The sequence below is a fragment of the Calliphora vicina genome, chromosome 1, assembly GCF_958450345.1.
Source record: "Calliphora vicina chromosome 1, idCalVici1.1, whole genome shotgun sequence".
In the NCBI taxonomy this organism is placed as follows: domain Eukaryota; kingdom Metazoa; phylum Arthropoda; class Insecta; order Diptera; family Calliphoridae; genus Calliphora; species Calliphora vicina.
In genome coordinates, this window is record NC_088780.1 from 164,393,955 (window position 1) to 164,419,445 (window position 25,491).

At 31.3% G+C, this 25,491-nt stretch overlaps 1 protein-coding gene across 1 annotated transcript in view; it reads left to right on the forward strand.

Moving 5' to 3' along the window:
- Window positions 1-2,912: 2,912 nt before the first annotated feature.
- The window catches only part of C15 (homeobox protein C15), a 42,330-nt gene continuing 19,751 nt past the window's right edge, over window positions 2,913-25,491 (forward strand). Inside the window, exons 1-2 of the mRNA XM_065511349.1 lie at window positions 2,913-3,155; window positions 9,685-10,064. Of these exons, the coding sequence (XP_065367421.1) occupies window positions 3,001-3,155; window positions 9,685-10,064 (535 nt within the window). The 5' untranslated portion in view covers window positions 2,913-3,000. The remainder of the gene's footprint in view (window positions 3,156-9,684; window positions 10,065-25,491) is intronic.

Consider the following 25,491-nt stretch of genomic DNA (forward strand, 5'->3'; position numbering starts at 1 on the left):
ATCATTTAAACTGGTCGATACAGAAATGGAATACTGTACTCTTTTCCGACGAATCCAAATACAATGTAAGAGGCAGTGATGGCAGAACATTTGTAAGACGATCAAAGGGAAAAAGATTAGATCCAAAGTACACAAATAAGACTGTAAAGTTTGGCGGTGGCAATATTATGGTATGGAGATGTTTTTAAGGGCAAGGCATGGGCCCAATTCATATTATAAAAGATACCATGACAGGTATAGGATACAGAACCATATTAAACGACGTATCCATTATGTATCCATACGCTGAGGAAAATATGCCACTAGTTTGGAGATTCCAACACGACAACGACCCGAAACACACCTCTAGGGTTGTAACCGAGTGGTTACAATCCAACGAGGTACGTGTTTTGAAGTGGCCTGCCCAATCGCCAGATCTCAATCCCATAGAAAATCTATGGGAAATTGTAGATCGTAAAATAATGGTCTCAAAGGAGACCATTGACTCTTTAATTGGTTCAATGCAGTTATAAAAAATAAGGGATACCAAACAAAATATTGAGTTATTGCACAGTTTAGACCAGACATCGGCAAAGAGCCACCTTAAGAGCTCTCTGGTTTTATTTTCTTTCACACGTACGTAATTGGCAAAAAAAATTAAAGGAAATCATTCTTACAAACCTTTGTATCAGTGCACTGAATGCCAGAGAGCGCTACTCAAAAAACGCAAAGTGGTGTTAGTGTGCAAAGGCAATTTTACGCTCTGCCGATGTCTGGTTTAGACACATATTTGTTAAAATAATACCTAAGTTTCCATTGTTTTGTCAATGCCGTAATAAAGAAATCGTTTAATTTTGTTTTCTCATTTTTAGAATTTAATTATGTCCTTTGTTTTTTGTTAAATTAATTTAATAAAAGTATACAAATAAAATACATACTACAAAAATGTTAAAATTTTTTAATTTCAGATGTTAGGCCACTAATGAAATATTTGGAAAAGTTTCCATTGTTTTTTCAACCACTGTATGTATACAAGAACTAAAAAAATTAATACAAAATATAGTACATTCAGTTTCAATAAACAATTTGACAATAGCAAAAAAACAATCAGAGTCAAATTCATTTCATACTACAAGGCCTAGTTTTGGCCGCAATTTTAGCCTAAAAAATTGCTAATTTTTTAAACAAAATTTAACATTTTTGTAAAATTGGTAATATTTTTAAAATTTTAGCATTTTTTAAAATTGTAAATTTTATAATTTTACGTTTTTTTAAGAATTTTGTGAAATTGGATATTTACATTGATTTTACAATGGTTTACTAATTTAATATTTAAGCGTTAATAAACATCAAATGATTTTTTGGCATTTATTAGTTATAAAGTTATAACAGTTTCTCTAACCTATATATAAATCACTCTCAAAATTCGCCATTTTTAAATGGATAGTTCGACCATAATATAGTTGTACTACAACCATAATAGGTATGAATGGGAAATGAATAATTTAACTACAACCGATAAAATACTATGGCATATTCTAGAAAATTTCGCATACATTTCTCATTGAATTCCTAAACTCCATTAATTGATGTAATGTTCCCCGAATACCCAACACCATATGAATAGAGGCAATACTCAATAAGAAGTATGTATTTAAAAATAAACACCAACAACTACTACAACAAACACTACCCCTTATTAAAATAAAAAGCCATACATACAGGTCATTAGCTTGTTAAACAAAAACATCTTAAAAATAACAAAAAAATACAACAGCAAACACAAACATATTTACACGCCTGCGTACAACCAATTGCAAATAAGCAACGCCCCATTAATAGTGAAAAGTGATGCCAAGTTTATGTTAAAAACATAAACCTGTTTATTCTCTTGGTGAATGAGAGTGCTTAGGAAACACATAAAAACACTCTCTTGTTTGTAAAATTGAGGGCGGAGTTTTCGTGTATAGAGTTAAGGCAATTGCTATTGTAATCATTGTACATGTGTACAAACATGCATAAAGCAAGTGCCATTATTACCGTAGGTTAGGTTTAACTCAGCTGCACTCGTAGCACAATAACAACAACTACAACAACAGCACTTAAACCAAGGAAGGAAGCAGTTAAACTGGTCTAACAAGCTAAAGAGCTGCCGGTATTTGTGAATGATGATGACGATTGTTGGTGTTTATTTTATTTTTTCGTTTTGCCTTTTTAAACTACGACGGCGATGGTAGTGGTAGTTAGTTAAACAAGAAGAAAATACCAGCAACAAAAACAACAACAACACCAGTAATATTAAACATCATTAGCTTTGCTAACAAGACAAGATTCAATGTTGATTTGTAAGTAAATGGATGGAAGTAGTTGTGTGAGTTTTTATTTTGTTTGTTTTTATTATTTTATTTTTTCGTTGTTGCAGTGGTATTGGTATACAATTTGGTAGCTGCTGGTGGTGGCTGGTATAGAGTGGTGTGTGGTTTAAACTGTATACGGTCGGTTAATGTTTTGCAACGGGGAAGTTTACCATTCAGTTGGCGTTAACACCTCAATTTGTCGAGTTCGTTAAAGCGCTTAAATGTTAAACGGTTCTTTTTATTTGCCCCCAAAACAAAGTATCAATTCAATATAAAAACACAAACCAACCGACACAAACCCATTTAAATTAAACGGATTAATATTTAAAAAATTTCGGATACGCATAAAGAAACGCTTAAATTTTAGATTAATTTAAACGAAACTAAGACACAGCAAAAAGCGTCGGCTTTTTTAACTTAAAATAAAAGTGGAAATTAATTAACAAAAATAAATATGAAATGATTTTATAAATATTTACAAAATACTTAAGTATAAATAAATAAATATAAAAAGAAAACAAATAAAAAAAAAATATTTTATTAAAAATTAAAATAAATTGATAAACAAATAAAATACAAAACACTTGAAATACCTATAAAAGTTTTATTTTTTAACAAGTTTTTGTTAAACAAATTGTGCAAATTGGCTCCCTACAGCTCCAGTATGTCATCCTCACATGAAGAAGATGATCGCGATGACATTGAGGATCAAGAGATACACGTCGATGTTGATTCTGATTCCCGTTTATCATGTGGCACGGGCTCAGATATCGATATGGATGGTGGCAGTTGTTATGATGAATCTGAAGCTCCTTTAAGGTAAGATCAGCTTATAAAGGATCTTAATGATGTTACAAAGATAAATAACAATTGTTTTTGACAAATAGAAAAATTCATAATTTGTACATGTAAATGAAGTATAGAAATACTGTTCGGCTGCTTTCTATGGACTATTATAAACTGCCGTCGGTTACGTTGAACAACTTATTACTACCTATATTAAAAATACTCAAATCATATTTGATCAGAATTGACCGACGGAAAATGTTACAGATTTTATATAGATTCATTAATACAATTAATTTATTGAAATATATTTATTTCAATCCTTCTACATTAAGATTGAACTGCTTCAAAACTCATTTCATTAAATTGTAATTTATAGGATTAAACTGCGTTTCAAAATCAATAATACAAAAGTCATGACTAAATTAGCGAGGCGCTAATATAGAATTAAAATCAATATCTTTTAATTTATAGGGAGCCGTTCCGAATAATCTGAAGAGAAAATTCTTGAACAAAATGTATCCTAAATTTCAGATTAGCAAAAAATGTGGGCTTTTACCGAGACTTTAAATATCAATTTCTAAAAAGGTTATTAAAATTCCATAAGTTAAGTGATAATAGAGTGCTAATCAATTCACAAAATTACGAAGGGAATCTGGTAATAATCTAACCCACAACCTCCGACTGACTAGCCTACCGGGGCACCTATCAAAACACATCAAATTTTGGTTTTATAACTAATAGCAAATCACAGGGTTTTTGCTGTTTTTCCTATATCAATAATGTTAAGTATTTATTGTAAAATTGAATTTTGCTTATTATAATTTGCTTTATACATCGTAGGAAAGACTCTTGAAATGCAGTTCATTTGATATTGCCAATGTACAGAACTTAGTATCCGAGATATTGGAAAAAAATCTTTGCAAATTAAAAGCCACGAATATCCAAAAGAATGCGTTGTCAATAAATAATTTTTAGTTTTTTTGTAATATATTTCACTATAACTGTAAAACCGGTGTCTCTGTTATATCTCGTTCATCTATGAATAGATTTGGATGACAATTCAGAAAATACATATTTCTGACAGATTTGAGCTCCAATCTAGTAACTTCCAAAAGTTAAATTTTGGGTAAGAAATGGAGGAAGTCGTGGGTCATTTATGGATAGATTTTGCTGATTTTCAATTCCAAAAGTTTCATTAATATATTTGAAATATTGATATCATATATGGATCCATAGGTTATCTGGGGACTTCCTAAAACCTATTTAAACCAATACACTGATAGAAGGACATCTCAAAATCGACAGTAATAGATGATAGGTAGTAGACATTGAACAGTTATTACCAAGTTTTTGTTGGGGCATAATTATTTTTGTTCCTAGAGTTGCTAATCGGGTAATCTTTCCTGGGAATATTTTTTGTGAAAGTCACAGGAAATTTTTGTCGGGAAATTTTGGTAATTTGTTTTATAAGTTTTCTTCTTAAAGTTACATATTTTTTTCTACACAGATAAAACAGATTCGTTGTGATTTGATGCCAATCGAAGAATTATAATCATAGATTTTTTCGATTCTAGAAACGGAAAATATGTTGACACAGAAAAATTACGATTAAAATAAGCTAATTTTTGTCCAGAACAAAGAAAATAACTTTTCTATTTGAAATTTTAAAACTTCTAAGTATTTCATATTTAGAGAAATAATGACATGATACTGCTTTGGATTTGAAAAAGTTCTATCTCGAAACGAATTATGCTTTTATTAGAAAAATTTTACTGGTTTATGGCTTAGTTAGTATTAAAAAATTCCTTTGAATGAACAGATTTTTTAATATTTTTGCTTTTGTTTAGAAACATTTGTACAATATTAATTTACTCAAAGTTTTGGCAATTGTTAGCTACATATGACATTTTCCCATATTTCTGGGTACATATGGATTCCGAGCCAAAAGAACTGCTCTTCTTTTGCGGCCAAGAACGAAAAGATTAGAATCAATATCGAATACTCTGTTCCAAAGTGAAACATATTCCAGAGAGAGCGTTCTGCATCAATCGAAACAAATAGTAGTTGGACGGCACACGGTCTGGTCTATAAACTTCCCAACCAGTTCATAGTTAAATAGTTTTTACAGTTATTGCAACGTTGTCGTGATGGAATATAACGGTTTCATGTCTGTCCGCATATTCTGGGCTATTTGCGGCCAATGCTCGCTTCGGTACAAGTTGCTTGTGATGGTCTGGTCAGATTTCAGCAGCTTATAATAGATAGGACCCTTTTGCTCCCACCAAATACAGAGATTTAACTTAGCACCATGGATATTTGGCTTTGCTGCCGATTCGGCTGGTGTGGCGGACTTCACATACGATCCCTTACTCTTCGGATTATTGTAATGGATCCATTTTTCATCGCAAGTAATGATTCGGTGCAAAAATTATTTTCTTTTATAGCATTTCTGGCTTTCGGTCTTTCGGCTTCAATTCGTATAGTACCTAATTTTCCTGCCTTTCTATCAATCCTGCTGTTCGCAAAGCTTTTTGTTTTTAAGGGTATTCACATAGCGTTTCTGTAGACAATCGTGTTATTAATGTAAAAATTATTTGCGAAAAATCAGGTATCGGACAAATTTATATTTTTTTTTTATAAAACAATTAAACATAATTGGCATAATTCATTCATGATAGAAAATAGTGTCAAAAAGTAATTTATTAATACATTTCAATAAATACCCTTAATATGCCTACTTAATAAACTAGTTGACAACACTCCTACGTATGTATATGTATTACTCGTATCTATCAATAACATTAACAACATTGTTTTTAAAATCGCATTATTTTTGTTGTTTGTTATTTGAGTTTTATTAAAATAATGATTTAACTTGTATTAAGCGATTATAAACTTATGATTTTTTAATAAACATTAGAAAAAGCAACAACCGCACAAAAGCAACAGCAGAAAATAAAAGCAAGACATTAAATTAAAACCAGCTTTAAAACTGCAATATAATTAATACGATTGACACTTAAGACAAGACAACACAAAACAATGTACTACGAACGGAACACCACTATGAATACATAAATAAGTCTGTTAATAATTAAATTGAAATTAAAAAAACAAAAATGTTTTTAAAAAACCCATAAAATACGAGTATGGAAAAAACAAAACAATAAAATCTAAAACAAATTGGATGTACTGAATATGTCAAAATCAATGGCTTCTAATGGCAAACTGATGTTATTTTAATAGTATTATTTAAAATTTATAAAAGAAAAAACCTACAACTTAAAAATAAATTAAAATAAAATCAAACGGTTTTTCTAACGATCAATAAAATTACAAAATTATTAGTTTTACAGAGATAAGAAATCTTTAGAAAAAATAAATAAATAAAACATGAATGAATAACGAAAACTATAAAAGATGTTTAAAAGATCTTTTTAAATGATTATAATGATCTCGTAAAAGATCTAAAACAATAACACTGACTGAAAGGTGTCAATCTGTGTGAATGTGGATGGTGAGAGTATAAGTTTGTGTGTGTTTGTTATCTTAGAAAAACTGTTAAAAACAATGTAAGATTAACATTTTAATTGCTGTGTTTGTGGAGCTGTGTACGAGAATGTTAGATTGAATGAAATTGCAGTAAAATGTTTAATTTACGAGTATTAGAGTGAGTTTATAACAGAGATGGATAATATAATACTATTGTAATTTTTAAGTACTTTTTTTAAGAAGACAAAATAATAATATTTTTTAATATTAATTAGGGTTTCTAGGTTTTTTCATTTCTCAGATTATTTTAATACTAAATTAAAACAAGAACCAGCAACATTTTTCAAAAAATCTGTAAATATTCAATAATAAAAGTATAAATGTACTTTCATTAAACGATTTAAGAGGTCTGACTAAATTAAATCTGGAAAAGTTCGTTTTAGAAGAGAACTTTTTGAAATCTAAACCAGTATTGTCTCTAAATAAGAATATCATTAGAAGTTTCAATATCATGAGAAATCTTAATAATTCCTTAAATGTTCAAAATGAATCTACTATAAATGTTAATTTTCCTGTTTTAAATAAAAAAAATTCTGAGATCCAGTGTAAATAACTGAATTTTTCTGTTGTGGTTAAACAATTTTAGTTGAGATGACAAAAATATTTTTTCTATTTATGAATATCCTTACAAGTTTTAGTGTTAAGCATCTTAATAATTCCTTTAAGAATTTAAAATTGCAGTATTTTTTAATTTTTTTTTAGCTTTTATTTTGAAACATTTGTACAATATAAATTAACTCAAAGAATTGGCTATTGGATTCCGAGCCAAAAGAACTGCTCATCTTTTGCGGCCAAGAACCAATCAATCCATTTTCGGATACTCTGTTGCAAAGTATCCCAGAGACAGCGTTCTGCATCTATCTGGACTATAAAGCGCATGAGTCAAAACATCCCAACCACTTCGTTCTAAATACTTTTTATCAGGTATTGCAACATTTGGCCGAGCGTTGTCATGATGTTATATTACGTTTTCATGTCTGGCCGCATATTCAGGGCTTTTTTCGGCCAATACTCGCTTCCAACGAATCAGTTGCGATCGGCACAGGTTCCCTAAGATGGTCTGGTTAGATTTCAACAGCTCATACTATATAGGACCCTTTTGCTCCCACCAAATACAGAGACTGGCTTTGGTGTCGATTCGGCTGGTTGGCCGGGCTTCACATACGATCTCTTACCCTTCGGGTTATCTTAATGGATCCATTTTTCATCGCACGTAATGATTCGGTACAAAAATTATTTTCTTTTAAAGTGTTCAAGCATCATTTCGGACATGCAAAATCGTCTTTCAAGGTCTCTCGGCAAAAGTTTTGATATTGCTGTTTGAGCAGCTCCAAATGATTTTGCAAGCTCGTGTTGGGTTTTAAAACAATATTCATGTAGTAATGAAGTAATAAATCGAATTTTTAAATAGTGTAGGTATGCAATATTGTATAAATTGTAGAATGGGTAAACGGTATATGAATCTTAGAAATTTTAAAAGTTGATAAAAAAAATTTTAAATTAATTCATTGAATTATAGCTTTGGGATGTTTTTCTACTCTGAAAATTGCTGTGAAATTTTGAGCTGTTTAAAAGAATTTTCCATCCCTGACTATTGTTATGACAAACTTTCAAATTTTATTACCAAAAAAGCTAATTTTATTACATGTTAATATCATCAGCGAAATTACGTTTTCTGTTTCATATTAGAGAGTTTGTTTTTTTTACTCAGGAAGAAGGTAATAAATTAATTTAATTTTATTGCTTTTAATCGAGTTCATTTAAATTTTTCTTTTTCAGATTCATTCACTTTATTTTTAAATATAGTCTCACTCAATCAGTTAATTTAATAGTATGTAGTAGTATACCTACTAAGTAGTCGTAATAGTATTATTCATTCATCATTATAACCTTCAGAATTAAGAGAAGAAAAAAAAGCATTTAATTCATAAATAAATAAAACACTAAACAAAAAAACAAATACAGATTTAATCCATCAATGGTCACGCAAATGTCTCAATTTCATTTCAAACATAAATCTTTATAAATTGTTGCTGTTTGCTACTGTATTAAGCAATCATGATCACTACATGTTGTTATTGTGATGTTTTTCCTTCTTGTTTTTGCATTATTCACCATTAAAAACAACAACAATAACATTAAGTTTCAAGAACTGCCATTATTGTGCAAACATTCATACATACATACAATTATACACCGTTATCTCTCTTCCATACAAGAGTTGCGTGGGTTTCCATTTGCTTGATAGGCAAACACAGTTAAATCTAATTGTGTGAGTGTTTGTCTGACTCTCAGAGAAAAAAAAAAGAAAATGTTTGTTTGTTTGTAAATATGTAAACAAGACAACACTCGCATAATCACATGCATGCACGACTGCATGCATAGATTAGTAGAATCACACTTCAATTGCAGTGCCATTTGTTTACAATTTGTTTTTGTTCTGCATTCGCGCTTAAAAATAACAAACTTAATTAATAAATTTGTTGTTTTGGTTATTCTCCTAACATGTTTTTGTGTCACATGTATAAACTCGTACTTAAACACACATTTAAACATGCATCTTATGATCGATACAAAATGAAAACAAAAATCCAAATTTATATGAATTTGTTTTTTTTATCTGTGACAGTTCTTGTAAAACTCATTAATTTCTGTTTGTTTGTGTAAATGAACGCTAATAAATGAAACTTTTTTTTATGAGTTTCAAGGGAAAAGAACACGCAATATTTGTGAAGCAAAAAAAAATCAATTTAAGTTTTTTTGGTCACGTTTTCTTCGAAAACAAATTTTAAAAGCTTTTTTTGATTTATAGTTTTATTAAATAAAACTACTTTTAATACAAGCTAGACTGAAACATTTACTAAAAATAAACAAATCATACATAACACGATTTTTTGTTGACAATTGAAGCGCTAGCTATTGCGTCAATAACAACCCAGCATAATTTTATACTATAATTTATACTTTTTTCATTTGAAATTCAAAATTTTATATTTTATTTTAACAGTGAAACCCAGTCAGAACAAACCCGTTCCTCGTCTAGTGAAAATCTGCCTTTTAGTATATCACGCCTGCTTTCCAAACCCTTCGAGCACAACAACAACATACACCACAACAACAATAACAACAATAGCAATAAATTGAGTGAACAAGATTTACAAAACGAACATGATTTAGCTGCCTATAAATTGGCCACAAGTTTGGCCTCATCAACATACGGCGGTGCTACTGCACTTTACTCATATCCACATCTCTATCCCTCAGCGGCAGCAGCAGCTGCGGGTCATGTCTTACGAGTGCCACCTCAACGGACACAACTAACCTGGGCTTTACCGCCATTGCATCATGCTGCGCTGGCGCATCAGGCCGTTAAGGATAGACTGGCAGGTGAGTTAAAATAATTTATTTGGAGTTTTTGGTTACAGGTTTTAGTTATTTTACATTAAATTAAATGAGTAAGACATAAACGTAAATATTGTTAATGAGCTACTAATGTGTGTTAATGTTTGGACAACCAAGCCCGCTTCTCGCAGTGGGGTGCCATCAGCATTGGGATGTTTTTTTTTTTAATTATGTCAAAGAAATATGCGGTATTTTGCGCATTTCAGCAAGTTACCATCAGGCATATTTAAATATGTATCTCGTAAAACATTTACTTTTTTATGTCTTAAAGTATGTATCAGAGTTTATCTAAAATTTGGCTGTTGGTAGTCAGTATTTATTGGCGCAGAAAAGTATAAAATTGCTATACATATTTTGGTTTCGTGTTTTAACGGATGTGAGCCTGGTTATTAAAAATGTGTTCTGTACAAAGATATCATAAAAAATATAAATGTTAATAAAAAGGGCTACTTGAACAAATAGCTTAGAAAGACACTGTTAAGTAATTAATTTATTCTTGTCCATAGTCTTGACAATAGAATTATTCATAGTCGTGACTATATTCTTGTCCCCAAAATTGTCCATAGTCTTCACTATAGTCTTGACTATAGAATTGACTATAGTCTTAACTATAGTCTTAACTATAGTCTTAACTATAGAATTGACTATAGTCTTAACTATAGAATTGACAATAGTCTTGACTACAGTCGTGATTATAGTCATTATTATAGTACTGTCTATAGTCTTGACTGTTGTCTTCATTATAGAATTATCTATGGTCTTAGCCATTGTCTTGACAATAGTCTTAGCCATTGTCTTGACAATAGTCTTGACTATAGTCTTGACAATAGTCTTGACAATAGTCTTGACAATAGTCTTGACAATAGTCTTGACAATAGTCTTGACAATAGTCTTGACAATAGTCTTGACAATAGTCTTGACAATAGTCTTGACAATAGTCTTGACTATAGTCAAGACTATAGTCTTGTCTATAGTCTTAACTATAACAGTTGGCTATAGTCTTGACTATAGTCGTGACTATACTCTTGGCCATTGGTAGGCAAAAAGAGGCATTTAATTTGTGTGCTCTTTTGGGTAAAAAATAAAATATAAACAACAAGATCAAGAAACTGAATGAATTGTGTGTATTTTTAAGCTCTATTACGCTCTTTTGTTCACATTCGGGTTGTTTGACGAAAATCATCGTAACCTAAACAATATGAACGCCTATCATGGCTCTTGGCTATAGTCTTGACTGTAGTATTGGCTATAGTCTTGACTAAAGAATTGACTATAGTCGTGACTATAGAATTGAATATAGTCGTGACTATAGAATTGACTATATTCGTGAATATAGAATTGTCCATAGTCGTGACTATAGTCTTGGCTATAGAATTGACTATAGTCTTGTCCCCAAAATTGTCCATAGTCTTCACTATAGAATTCACTATAGTCTTGACTATAGAATTGGCTGTAGTCTTTGCTATATTTTCGACTATAGCATTGACTATAGTGTTGATTATATAGCAAAGACTATATGCTATAGTCGTGACTATATAATTGACTTTAATCTTGACTATAGTCATGACTATAGAATTAACTATAGAATTGTCCATAGTCTTGACTATAGTCATGATTATAGTCTTGACTATAGTCTTGACTATAGTCTTGTCTGTTTTCTTGATTATAGAATTGCCCATGGTATTGGCCATTGTCTTGTCCATAGTCTTGGCTGTAGTTTTGGCTGTAGTTTTGGCTGTAGTTTTGGCTATAGTCTTGACTATAGAATTGACTATAGTCTTGTCCCCAAAATTGTCCATAGTCTTCACTATAGAATTGACTATAGTCTTGACTATAGAAGTGACTATAGCCTTGACTATAGAATTGGCTGTAGTCTTTGCTATAGTCTCGACTATAGCATTGACTATAGTGTTGATTATAGTTTTGACTATAGTCGTGACTATAGAATTGTCCATAGTTTTGACTATAGTCATTATTATAGTATTGTCTATAGTCTTGTCTGTTGTCTTGATTATAGAATTGTCCATGGTCTCGTCCATAGTCTTGGCTATAGTCTTGATATATAGAATTGACTATAGTCTTGTCTTGTCCACAATATTGTCTGTTGTCTGGATTATAGTATTGACTATAATCTTGTCTACAGATATTATATACATATTTGTTTTATTTAAAATTTAATATTTATTTTTAAATTTTTATTTATTACTAAAGCAATTAATATCTAGTTTTGTTTTAAAGGGAAATTTAGCTAAAAACCAAACTTTAAAGTTGGGTGTTAAATTTATTGTCTTTTTTAAAAAAAATAACCCCTTAAGAATGATAATTAGGCTATGACAAATTAATACTTTCAGCTGTGTCTCCACATACAAATGAAGCAATCTCCAATAACTTCCGTTTATCATTTAGGAGAATGACAAAAAAATCCATTTAAATTGTCTACCAATGCTACCAACAGCATCTCCATCATGACCACCTACATAAGTTTATTATTTAAACAAAACAAAATACAACTGCTCATAAATCATTTTCGACAAAGAGTCAATACAGTTTATGGAAGCTAAAGAATGAAAACATATACAAGAGAAATGAAAAAAATAAGCCAAAGGCGCCAGCTTATCAATACGGCACCATAAAAAATACTTATACAACCTTTAAAGGTTTAAAATCCCAGTCAAGGAATACACTCACACATTAACATTTCATGCAAGTAGTTAAGTGATAAGGCATTAACCCTTTAATGACCAGTAAACCAAGACAAAAATTGGAAAGGCAGCCATTTAATAAAAACAAACTAACAAACATTAAGTATTAATACATTTGACATTTCTTTTGAAATCCAAAAAAAAAGCTCCGCATTCAAATATATAGAAATCTACAACTTACACTTTTCAATATTTGTATTTGAAACTGACACCGTCGATGCTGAAATCTTCCACAGTCACGTTAGCAAAACCTAACGTCATTTCATAATATTTTACTGGAAATCGTATAAAACGACCGCCCAAATGGTAATTAATTCGGTATACAGGTTGAAATTAAAAAGTCATGTTAATCACATCATTAAAATAGTTGCAAAAAAATAAAATAAAAACAAACACTGTATCGAAATTAAGCAAATGAGAGAGAAAAAAAATATTGCTTGATTTAAAGGCTGTTGTATGCAAATTAATAAAAAGCAAATCAGGTCTACATTGTGGATGCCACAGCCATAGCGACTGTGTGTGTGTGTGTGCATGAGCATCAAGCCGACACTTTATGTCAAATCGGTTAAAGCGGCAAATGTTTGATACCTTAAGTTTTTGTGTGCTGTTTTTGAAAGGAAGCTTTATTTGTTGCTGTTGCTGTTTTTAATTCGTTCTTTATTCAAATCAATACAAATATGTTTATTGAAGCATTAAAGTAGAGCTTAAATGTGCCTTGTGGTATAATACTGATACTGATAAAAATTTAAAAACCTTGTTTTATCTTTACCATCATGGAGGTCACATTGAGGATTTATTCGGAACATTGTCATTTCAATATTGATACAATTGAAGCTTATTCTACAACAAATTATCATTTAACAAATGAATAAATGAGTGAATGAATGAAATGGCTGCAAATTAAAACAATTTGATTGGTATGGAGTTATTGCAAATTTAGGGTGTAAACAGTGGTTTAGAAGAACATTTTTGTAGATTTAAAAGAAACAAAAAACTAGACTAATATGCATTTTTTAAACTTCTAATACTGTGCTGATTCCATTTATTTGAATCCGATGACTTTAATAAAAAATGGAGAAAATCTCTAATGCCAAATTATTTTAATTGTTTCGGAAATTTTGAAAATAAATTAATTTTTTTCAAAAAAGTTGTGAGCTGCAATTTCATCATCAGTTTTACATGTGACAAACAGTCATCCAACAAGACGGAGGAACAATGTTAAATCGTCTCAGAAATCGATTAAAATAACAGACTAATTTAAATTCTAATTTGTGTTGCTTATTCGATCATTTTTACGAAGTTCGTTGACATTCGTTTTGTTTACAGCTACATAAAGAACCAATCATGGTTGCCCCTTGCAGGCTATGACAGCCGAACACTGATATAAGGTGTGTTTTGGTCAAAGGGGAGTCGATTTAAATCAACAACGATTTAAATAACAGTTTGGGCCATGAATTGTAGCAACTGTTATGCACTTTCTTTCTCTGTTGTAATCAGATATGGTCCGATCCTCGCATACATTTTCCATGTAATGAGAGTTTTGTTTGGCACAAAATATGTTTTTTTTTTCGGAAGTGAGCCTCTTACGATGCACCGATTCTTTGATCTAAAATCTGGTTATATAATTGTTTTGTGAACAAAACTTATTTGTGTGGATATTAATATTTTTAAATGATTTTAACCATTAAAAACAGCCAGACAGACGGACGGACAAACGTACATAGTTTAAACGAGTCTAAAAATGATTTTGAATCAAACTACCCAGCAGTTCCAGGAGACAGTCTCGAATTAGTGATGGAATGGGAACTAGTAACTGTCTGATAGCTGGTCCAAAGTAGTTACATACCGGTTACATACAGCTACTATCTACCTAACTGGTTACATGATCAGCTACATAACTAGTTATTTTAACATATACATTTACTAATTGACCTCAAATAGTTAGCTAAAAAGACATATCATAGACAGTCCAATAAACGATTGCTTGTAAACAAACATTCCTACAGGTGGGTAATATAAACGTTTAAAGTGACTTCACTATAGATTACTAAGAGACACTAAAGTGACAATTGACTTCATGCTATGTTACATGGGATATGAGCAATTCAAACAAGTAAGAAAGTATGGTCAGTCAAGCCCGACCATATAATACCCTACACTAAGTAAAAGAGCAAAAACATTTTTCTTTTAAAATTTCAATAATTTATATTTTTGAGTGATTTTCGGAAGTGGGCCTTATATGGAAGCTATGACCAATTATGAACCGATCACCATGAAATTAGGTCGAGTGATTTATGTCTATATTAAAGTTAACTTTGTTGAATTTTGTGTGTATACCAACATTTTTAAGCGATTTATGCACGTTAAAGTGATTTTCGGAAGCGGGTCTATATGGGAGCTATGACTAATTATGGACCCATCGTAACAAAATTTGGTGACATGAATTTTGTATATATAAAACTTATTTGGAGCGAAATTTGTGCAGATACATATATAAATTAAACATTTATGACCGATAAAGTCCAATTTCGGAAGGACATTTGTATGGGGGCTAGGTGAAATAATGGACCGATTTCAGCCAGTTTCAATAGGCTTGGTCCTTGGGCCGAAAAAATAATATGTACAAAATTTAATCAAAATATCTTCAAAATTTCGACCTGTACTCTGCGCACAAGGTTTACATGGACAGCCAGCCGACCAGCCAGCCAGACGGACGGACATCGTTTAATCAGAAAGTGATTCTAAGTCGATCGGTATACTTTAAGGTGGGTGTTAGACTAATATTTTTGGGCGTTACAAACATCTGCAGAAACGCATTATAACCTCCCCACTATGGGGGTGTAGGGTATAAAAATAAACTGTATGAGAATTATATCAATTTGTATAAAACCAGTTTGTACGAATTACATACAAGACGTTTAAAGTGACTACACTCTAGATTGCTTAGAGACACTTAAGTGGCAAATGTCTTTACACTAGATTACCTGGGATGTATAAAGTAATCAATTGTCTTCTCTCTGCACTACAAAGAGCAACATTCTTGTCAAATGACCCAAAATATATAATTGGAGTCAGCCAAGTGATCACACGGTAGTGACAATTACTGTTTATAAGGGATACATTGACTACTTTACAGAGATCATCACTGATAATAAGATCCCTACTATAGTGATGTAGAATTTTCATGTTTAGAAATTTTTAAAATTACAAAACTCAAAATGACAAATCGTTATATCGTCAAATATGACAACAGTTGCTGTGACACTTCATAATTAATTAAATTTTCTTTAAAGTTTGTTTTTTTAGCTATGAAAAGATCCATTTCTTTTTTTTTTCTTTACCAAGCACCACTGTATGTCTCATGATTTAAACAAGTGCTTTTAAACGATCTACAACATTATGCAAATTTTGTTTATTTATAAAAGAAGACCAGAAGAGAAGTAAACAAAAAAAACAACCATGTAAAACTTCTGGGCGGTTTAAAGTATCAGGCTTAAATAAAGGTGAGATTGTATACTGAAAGCAAACATGTTTTCCTACTTTACTCAATGAGCAAAAGGATTTTTAAATAAAAATACATGCATACATTCGTACAAAATGCAACAACGACAATAAACATTAAAAGGATATACTTTAATAAATGTAGAATACTACGGCACAAGTGCAAAGAGTCCACCAAGCTTCCCTGTAGGTACTTCTGTGGCAGTGATCGGGTATTAGTTTTTATTTTTTTCAACCAAGCGTATGACATGCCGATATGCTTGTTACCTTAAAAGACTTCTCTGATCATACTTATTAGCAGAAACAAAAGCACTAAATATATACGATTTTAAAGGCAAGCTGAAGCAGAAGCTGAAGATGAGGCTGAGGCAAGGAGTATTATAGATTTGCAACAATTTTAATAAGTTTAACATTTTGAAAAACGAAATTGGTCGTATGTTTGTTTTGGTTGTTGTTTCTACAACCAGCCTGTTGAAATGAGCTTGAGTTTGTTGCTGGTGCTGCAATCCAGTACCAAGGGTTTGTTTTGTGGTAATTGTTGTTTTATTTTTTTCGATTTTATTGAGTGCGTGCTATGTGGCAATCATTGTGGCTTGTCTTTAATGTTTTCTTACGTATTTGTGCCTGTTTTATTTGTTTGGCCTACAAACGCATTGTGCCTGGCCTGGCATTCACATTGATGTATGTGGTGTTAGTTTGGAATTTACTGCCACTACCTAACTTGCTTCTTGGCTTCAAGTACTTGCGCTTCTGTTGCAAAATACAGTAGCAATATACGCTTTTAAAAGAACAACAACGCTAACGTTCATTTATATTCTTTGGCGTTTTTTTATTCATTTTATGCGAGTTTTATTTTATTTTTTGTTGTATATTGTCTGAGTGCTGTTAATGTTTGTGGCACACGTTGCACGTGATTTTAAATGTACAGATGCTGTTTGAAGCAAATAATGAAAGGCAAATACTGGTACTCGTAAGAGGATCTAAATAGCAGAATGGGGCAACAAAATGAAAAAAAATAAGAAGAAAATAAACGTTAAAGAATCCCATCAACATCTATCTAATTTATCTTTCTTTCATTTTGCTACAGATGCGTTGCACTAGTCGACATTTTAACGTCTCTGTCACATTAACATAATTAAATGTAAATTTTTAAACTGCTTTTGGCAAAGTGATCTTTCAAATAGCATTACGTAATTGTAGGAAGTAGTCAATGTTGACAAAATTACAAAAACAGAACAAATTCATAAGTAACTAAAATAATCTAAGATATGAATTTTGAAATACATTTTTTATTAAATTCCCATTTTAGTAGTTACTTTTGATGTTTGTTTCTATTAAAAAACTATTAATAACAAGTAATAGTACTATTTTCGTGCGATAACTCGATTTTTTTGCCCCTCATCAAACACAAAAAATCATTTATACTCTTTCCAATTATTTCACATTCCTTTGTATTTTGTTGTATATGGCATTAAGTTGATTGTGTTGTTGATTTTGCAATTCAAAAAATACACAACACTCATAATAAAAATAAAATAACTGGAGCAGTTTAAATTTATATCATATATAAGCTAAGTGCAGGTGCGGATCCAGGAAAGTTTTAACTCTTTGCGGTTTAGTGGTCACTTTACTAACCACCTTTTCTATAGTCTTTAAAACATAGTGTATTGGCATCTATTGGCATTTTGCTAAACAATTATGTTTTTTGAAGTCATCGTTTATGTTTGTTTGCAAAACGTTGTTTTCAGGATGCTCTGGTTAGATAAATATATTAATTAGAAAATATTGTAAAAATCAGTTTTGTTTAAGAGACTTTAACGCATTCAATAAAAAAAACCACAGAGTGTTTCTTTGCTATTTCGTTTGTTTGGTCAGAAAATTTAGTCAAAAATATTCGATTTCTAAAAAACCATCACGGTGGTTAGTAAACTAACCACTTCACTCCATAAAACCCTTGGAATGTGGTGGTTTTTTTATATTTTAATTTATTTTATCTTATTTTTTATAATGAACTAACCTGGATTAATGTAAAAATGCAATTGTTTTGATTTAAAACTTATATGTACACAAAAAAGCATGGCTGAAAGAGTTAATATAAACAAGTAAGAGAGCTATATTCGGCTGTGCCCAATCTTATATACCCTTCACCAAATTATACTTCAAAACACAAATTTTTAAATATTTTTAGGTAAACAAAATTAATTTTTTTGGCAGTTTTTTAATTTTTTGAAAATTTTTCGAATTGTTTTAAAATTTTTTTTTTAAATTTCTAAATTTTTAATTTTTTTTTCTATTTTTTTTAAATTTAGCGAAAAAAACTTTTGGTGAAAAAAAAAAATTGGGTTAAAAAATATTTTTTCCGATTTTGATCCATTGTAGGTCCAACTTACTATGGTTTTATATACGTCATTGCAAAGGTCTTTGAAATATCTATCAGATATATTAGATATCCATATTGTCTGTATTAATGACTTAGTAATCCAGATATAGGTCAAAAATCGAGGTTGTCCTGGTTTTTTCCTCATATCTCAGCCATTTGTGGACCGATTTTGTTGATTTTAAATAGGAAACTTCTCGAAAGCATGTCTGGCAGAATTATTGAAGATTTGGATCCCGAAGATATCTGGGGTCTTCAGAAAATTGATTTCAACAGACAGACGGACGTGGAAGGGTATAAAAAGGAAGAAAAATTTTAAATAAATTTTACTTTATTTAACAATGTAATGATTGACCAGGATTCGTGCCTGACTAATTTTAAATGCAAAAATTCTCAAGAACAAACTAGATACTAGATACGATGCTTCATGTATATATGTCCTTAATGTATTTGGAATCCTTAAACCAGTGTCCGGCACTCATAGCCACCAAGTGCAGAACACGAAGTTCATACAAATTACCCAATAAGAAACAAAAATCACAGTTAACAGCTGATCAGAAATGAATTAAATGTCGTTATAATTCATGCTACATGTTCTCTTTATGCCCACCACTGCCTTAAACTTGATTGATTTCAATAGAAGACAGTTAAATCGACTCCCCTACCTGTGAGTATTAAAAATTTACAAACGAATTCGTAGAATACAAAAGAATTTAAAATGGCATTAAAATGGCCATTGCTTTAGTGCAGATGTTTGTAAAACCCAAAATTATTGGGTGTGGCTATGAGAGCTGTGTTCGGATCTCATATCCACTAGGGGTCAAACATGATCAAAACGAATGTCTACGAAGTTCATAAAAATTATAAAAGAATGAACACAAATTACAATCAATAGCTGATCAGATATTCCCTCCATATCAATCAATTTAGAATCACTTTCGGAGTCTATTAAGCGCTGTACATTCCTCTGAAAAGCTGGTTGGCTGTCCATGTTAACATTGTGATCCAAAGTTTAAAGCTAATATTTGAAAATTTGGCTCAAATCATTAACATTTTCCACATTTTTGTCATAATTTTTCCACAAATTTCAACTCTATTTCATTTGGTTGTGATCGATTGTCCTCCCTGAACAGTGGTTTTGCGATTTAAATTTTGAAAATCCCCATACACACACCTCAAAAATTATTTATTTTTTTTAAGATAATGAAAATCCTAAAATCTATTCATTGATTAAAATTTAAAAGTTTCAGTTTGTTGAAGATTTGACTGAATAATAGATTCGGTTCTGAAAAAAAAGATTTAAGTCGGACTATAATGATTTTTATGGTCTTAAAAAATCAAAAAATTCACGGGTGTTTACTCACTTTTGAGAGTGTGTTTATATAAAAAAGTCAAATAAAATTTAGTAAAAATCGGCCCACAATTGATTTTTCATCCCAGGTAATTGCGTGAGTCAGTTGTCACTTAAGTGTATCTAAGTAATCTAGAGTGTAGTCACCTTAAAAGTCTATTTTGTACTACACTTTAAAAAGTAGCTATTTTACCCACCAAATATAATCAATTGCAGAGTAGTCGGAGGAAGGTTTGTTTACAAACAATCGGTTACTGGGCTATCAGGAGATGTTTTTAACTGACTATTAGCTTCTGCTTAGCATGTTAAAATAACTAGTTATGTTAATGTTTAAGGTGACTACACTCTAGATTACTTAGATACACTTAAGTGACATTTGACTTCACGTTAGACTACCAGGGATGCTTAAAGTAACCAATTGACTTCTCCATGCACTACAGAAAGCACATACATATGTATCAAATGATCCAAATTATTTAAAAAGGAGTCAGCCAAGTGATCAGACATTAGAGAAAATTACTGTATTTAAGCAATACATTGTGTACTTGTAAAACTGCTGTGTTTTGTGAGGGGTATACAAATTCATTCTTATTAAACTCATTGTATCAATATTTAATGTTTCAAAAACTTAAGAATGAAATTTATAACCACATTGAAATTTTTAATCAATAAACAAAATTCTTTATTTTCCATCAAATTTAATATATTTTTTTTTTTGATTTAAAATATTTCCTGCAAAATCTAATACTTCCGGCAAATTTACAATATTTTTATAACCATAACTATATGAATTTCTTAACCTTAAATACATCATATAGATATGTACATAGATATAAAAGTATACATGTTTCTTTATAAGTATTTGTAACTAGATGAAGTATATTTCTTGGCATAAACATGCATATTTATAATTCATGTTAAAAGCTTTTTCCATTACGGATACTAACTTGGCTTATGGTTTATAACCACATCTACATCTAACACGAAACGCTTATTTTTTTTTGTTTGTTTTAAAACATTCAACTTTTCTTAAAACAGTCGTAAAACATCCCTTTGGAATATTTTACAGAGAAGAAAAAACTTTATGTTTAACAGCAACTTGTAAGTTATAAGTAAAAAAACCACCCCCCTTATTTTTTTATTTTTTTCAAAAATAACAACCAGAAATACATTTTCAAATTTAAGTTTTTTTATATTTAGAAAAAAGAGCTTTAAATCCCCCCAAACTGCCTGCTACACTTATGTCGGTCTCACATAATCATATGTGGTTGTAACATCTTCTCTTATGAAATAAATACTTAGGAATTTATATGTAAAACCCTTTTTTATTGGGTTGTTTGAGTTACCGATACGTTAGCAGATCATGTGCTTATGATTTGATGTGTTGTTTATATTTATGGCTAAAATGTTTTTTTATTGAAATTGATATTTTAGTTAAAATAAGAGCTTAGGAAATAAATAAAAACGTGCAGTGTTTAAACATCAATATTGATTTTTATGTGTTTGACTTGTTAAATTTTTAATAAACATTTTCTAACAACGAAGAAAACCTTAATAAACAACATGATTTGTCAGTTTAACACTTGCATGAAGGGGTTAGAATTTGAAATTAATGTACGCAATATAAATATTTAACATTAAATGTGAATACACGGAAAGAAGATGAAACAGTTATACAATTAGAAAAAGTATTGTAAAAAAAAATCTACTTTAAACTATGAAACCAGTTTTTAAAAATTTTTATTCGAAAGTAGAACCATAGATAAATATACATAGAACGGAATCTCTACTGTCAAAGGCCTAACTCAGTTGTCAAAAACCTGGGTGGTGAGAATGTATTAGTAAAAAATCTTTGTGAAAACAAAAACAACACTCGTATGTGAGATTAGTGTGAGTAAAATTTTGGTTTGGGTTTTCTTCTAGTTTCCGCTCTATGTTGTTTCTCTATGAGTAGAAACATAGATAAAAGGGCACTCAAAAAGGGCACACATACGATTTTTTTGTTTTCACATAGATTTAGGTTTTCGACAACTGAGTTAGGTCTTTGGGAGGAGAGATTCTGCTCTATGTATATTTATCTATAAGTAGAACTTTCACTACTTGTATGCTCCAAATAGAAATTGTCTAATAATTCATTACTTCTGTTGAATTATAATTTGTCAACCAAAAACAAGCGATAAAATGTTAATATTATCAAGAGTTTATAAAGCAAAAGGCCTGTCACTCGATCTTAAAGGAAAATTGGATTCCTCTATAACTAAAACTAAGTTCACATTTGTCGAAATCAAAGCAGTATGTGACTGATTTTCACATTTGCCTTCGCAAAGTTTAACTTAAGAAAATCGAATTTTATGTGGAAACTTTTACAATTTCATTCCTTGTCGTTCACAGAAATGTTGGTTTTATTCTCTTATAAAGTGATATCATATTCTAGAATTTTGTACCAACAGCGTCAAATGGGGGAAGTTTTGCTTTACTTCTTAATTTGAACAATGTGCCGCTGAAGCACACCGCACAGTGGTATGAGAAAAAAAAGATGGAAATAAATTGTAACTTCTAAATCCTTAGTCCAATTTGAATGAAATTTCACATGCGCAAAGAGGAAGTGTTGTTGAGTTTAAGTTTTGAACTTGGACCTCATAACCCCAATAGGAGCTGGGCCAGGGGTCCCCAAAGTAGGACACCTCAGCTATGTTAAATTTTTAAAATTATCCTATTACTGCGTTTGTGTTCCGATTTCAAAAAAATTACACATATAGAATCTTCTTGCCGAGCACTACATAAAACCTCGCCGTAACTATCAATTATCTCTTTGCGCATGTGAAATTTCATTCAAATCGGACTAAGGATTTAGAAGTTACAGATTTATTTTCATCTTTTTTTTCTCATACCACTGTGCACCGATTGCTCGCCAAAGCTTATGGTGAATGTATTTCATCGGTTTCCAAGTGCGAGAGATGGTTAGTGTGGTTCTGAAGTTGTGATTTTGACACGGAAGACAAAGATGAAGACCACGAATTGGAGGCATTGCTCTATGAAGATTGTTGTCAAACTCAACAAGAGCTTGCAAAATCATTAGGAGCTATTTAAGCAGCAATTTAAAAACTTCTTCGAGCAGCAGGATTCATCCAAAAGAAGGGAAATTGGGTATCATACGATTTGAAGCCGAGAGAAATGACGCTTGAATGCTAAAAAAGAAAATCATTTTTGCACCGGATCAGAACTTGCGATGAAAAATAGATCCATTACAATAACCCGAAGCCCGGTCAACCAGCCAAATATTCATGGCGCTTAGGTAATGCTCTGTATTTGATGAGAGAAAAAGGGTTATGTATATTATAAGCAGCTGAAATCTGATTCGTTTGAAGCATGAAACCGTAATATTCCATCATGACAACGCTGGTCCACATGTTGCGATATCTGTTAAAAATTATTTAGAATGAAGTGGTTTGGATGTTTTGCCTCACCTGCTTTATAGTCCTGACGATGCTCCGTCCGACTACTATTTGCTTCGATCTATGCAGAATGCTCTCTTTTTGATACGTTTCACTTTGGAACACAGTATACGATATTGGCATGATTCGTTCTTGACCCCAAAAGATGAGCAGTTCTTTTGGCTCGTAATCCATATGTTCCAAGAAAGATGGGAAAAGGTCATTGTTAACAGTGGCTATTCGAATATTTCAAATGGCAACAAATCGCAATAAATCTGTTAAGATTGCAACATATAATGGAATTCCCGGGATTTTCTAAAAAAAAGTATTCACGGAACATTTTTCCCTACATCTTTCCCTGAATAAAGGGATGAACAATACTTTAAAAAAAGAAGTTAACAAAATTTGTCTTCCTTTCAATTAACTTGACTTTAGCTGGCCTTAAGCTTAAAATACTACAACCATCTTTGTGCAATATAAACAAAAGTTTCAGCAAAAAAGGTTTTTTATACAGAAAAAAAAAATAAAACAAAATATTCATTATCACTATCGAAACCTCCATTCACTTTTTCTTTATTTTACAACGCTTTCATAATTAATTGTTCGATGTCAATGTATCGTTTAAGCAACCACTTCAGACTGCAATGCAACAAACTACCAACAACAAAATTGTCTAAATAACCCAACAAAAAAAATGCTTTTGACCAAAACAGCACCATCAGCTTATACGAGCAGTATGCGTTTATACATTTGTTTAGCTGTTTACTATACAAATCCATACAATTTCCGCGGAGGCGCCAATTATTGTACTTCGACGGAGCTATTAAGATAAGCTGGCGACAAAACACTACCAGAGGACACAACTACATAACCCAAAAACTTAAAAAAATAAAACTGAAAAGAAAAGAAAACCCACAGCAGATAATGAAACAAACAATATGAATAAGAATGAGAAACAACTCATGGGGAAGATGAAGTAGAAGTCGTGGCGTTTCTTCAAGCGTAGCGTTATAATGAAGAATTTAATATTTTATTAATTGTAAAACATTTTGTAAATGTCGTTTGTTTTGAAGACTCTTTAATAAAAATGGCAAATTTGTGAAGTCAAACGAAAAATATGCACATGAAACACTGCACAGTGGTTAGAGAAATATTTTAGTTTGGAATAATTTTTAATGAAATTTTACGAATCCAGAGCTGGGTTTCGTACTTGGGTGGGGCTGGTGGAAAGCAATATCTCTGCTTTGAATTTGTAAAATTTTAGATATCTTGTTTCTTGAGCTCAAATGTTTCTAAACCACTGTGCACTGTTTGAAAAAAGCATTGGCAGTTTCATAAACTGTTTGAATGTGTGCTTTGTCAGATTTAAGGCATGATTTGTTCAAGGATAATTGTTTGGTACAATATCCTGTGTTCAAAAGAAGAGAATTTTGGGCAACTTAAAATTGTGTATGACCATAAAGACCCTGTATACCAAGTTTTAACAAATTTGGAATGGGTAAGGTCCGATGCCTGGTCGAAAATATTGGTTTCCTCCCAATAACCAATTAGAAACTAAGACATTGCTGGCAACTCTAGCTAAATATTCTTATTATACAAACAAAAAATGCCTCTACGCGTTTCTTATCGCACCTAATAAAAGCCAAACGTATAAAACTGCGACAATAATGATGACGACGACGTCAAGAAACACAACACAGCCACGATATTAAAGAATTTTAAAAGGTTGCCCAGTCTGTCTGTCTATCCGTCCGTCTTACCATCAGCCAGCCAGCCAGCCATCAATGGTTGCACGCCTGTTCTCAGCACTCACTGCATTAGCATGTACTGCCATAAACAAAAGTCTGGGTCAGTCAGTCAGCCAGCCAACTAACCAGCCAGTCATTCATTCCATTCATTCATTTGTTTCATGAATGTTGTTGTATTTTTTGTCACCAACAAATGACTCAACTGCAGGCATCAGCAAACATTACGCGACAACGAATATTGTCGCGTGCGTTAATGCCCAAACAACAACAACAACATAAATTAAACACTTGGAAAGTGG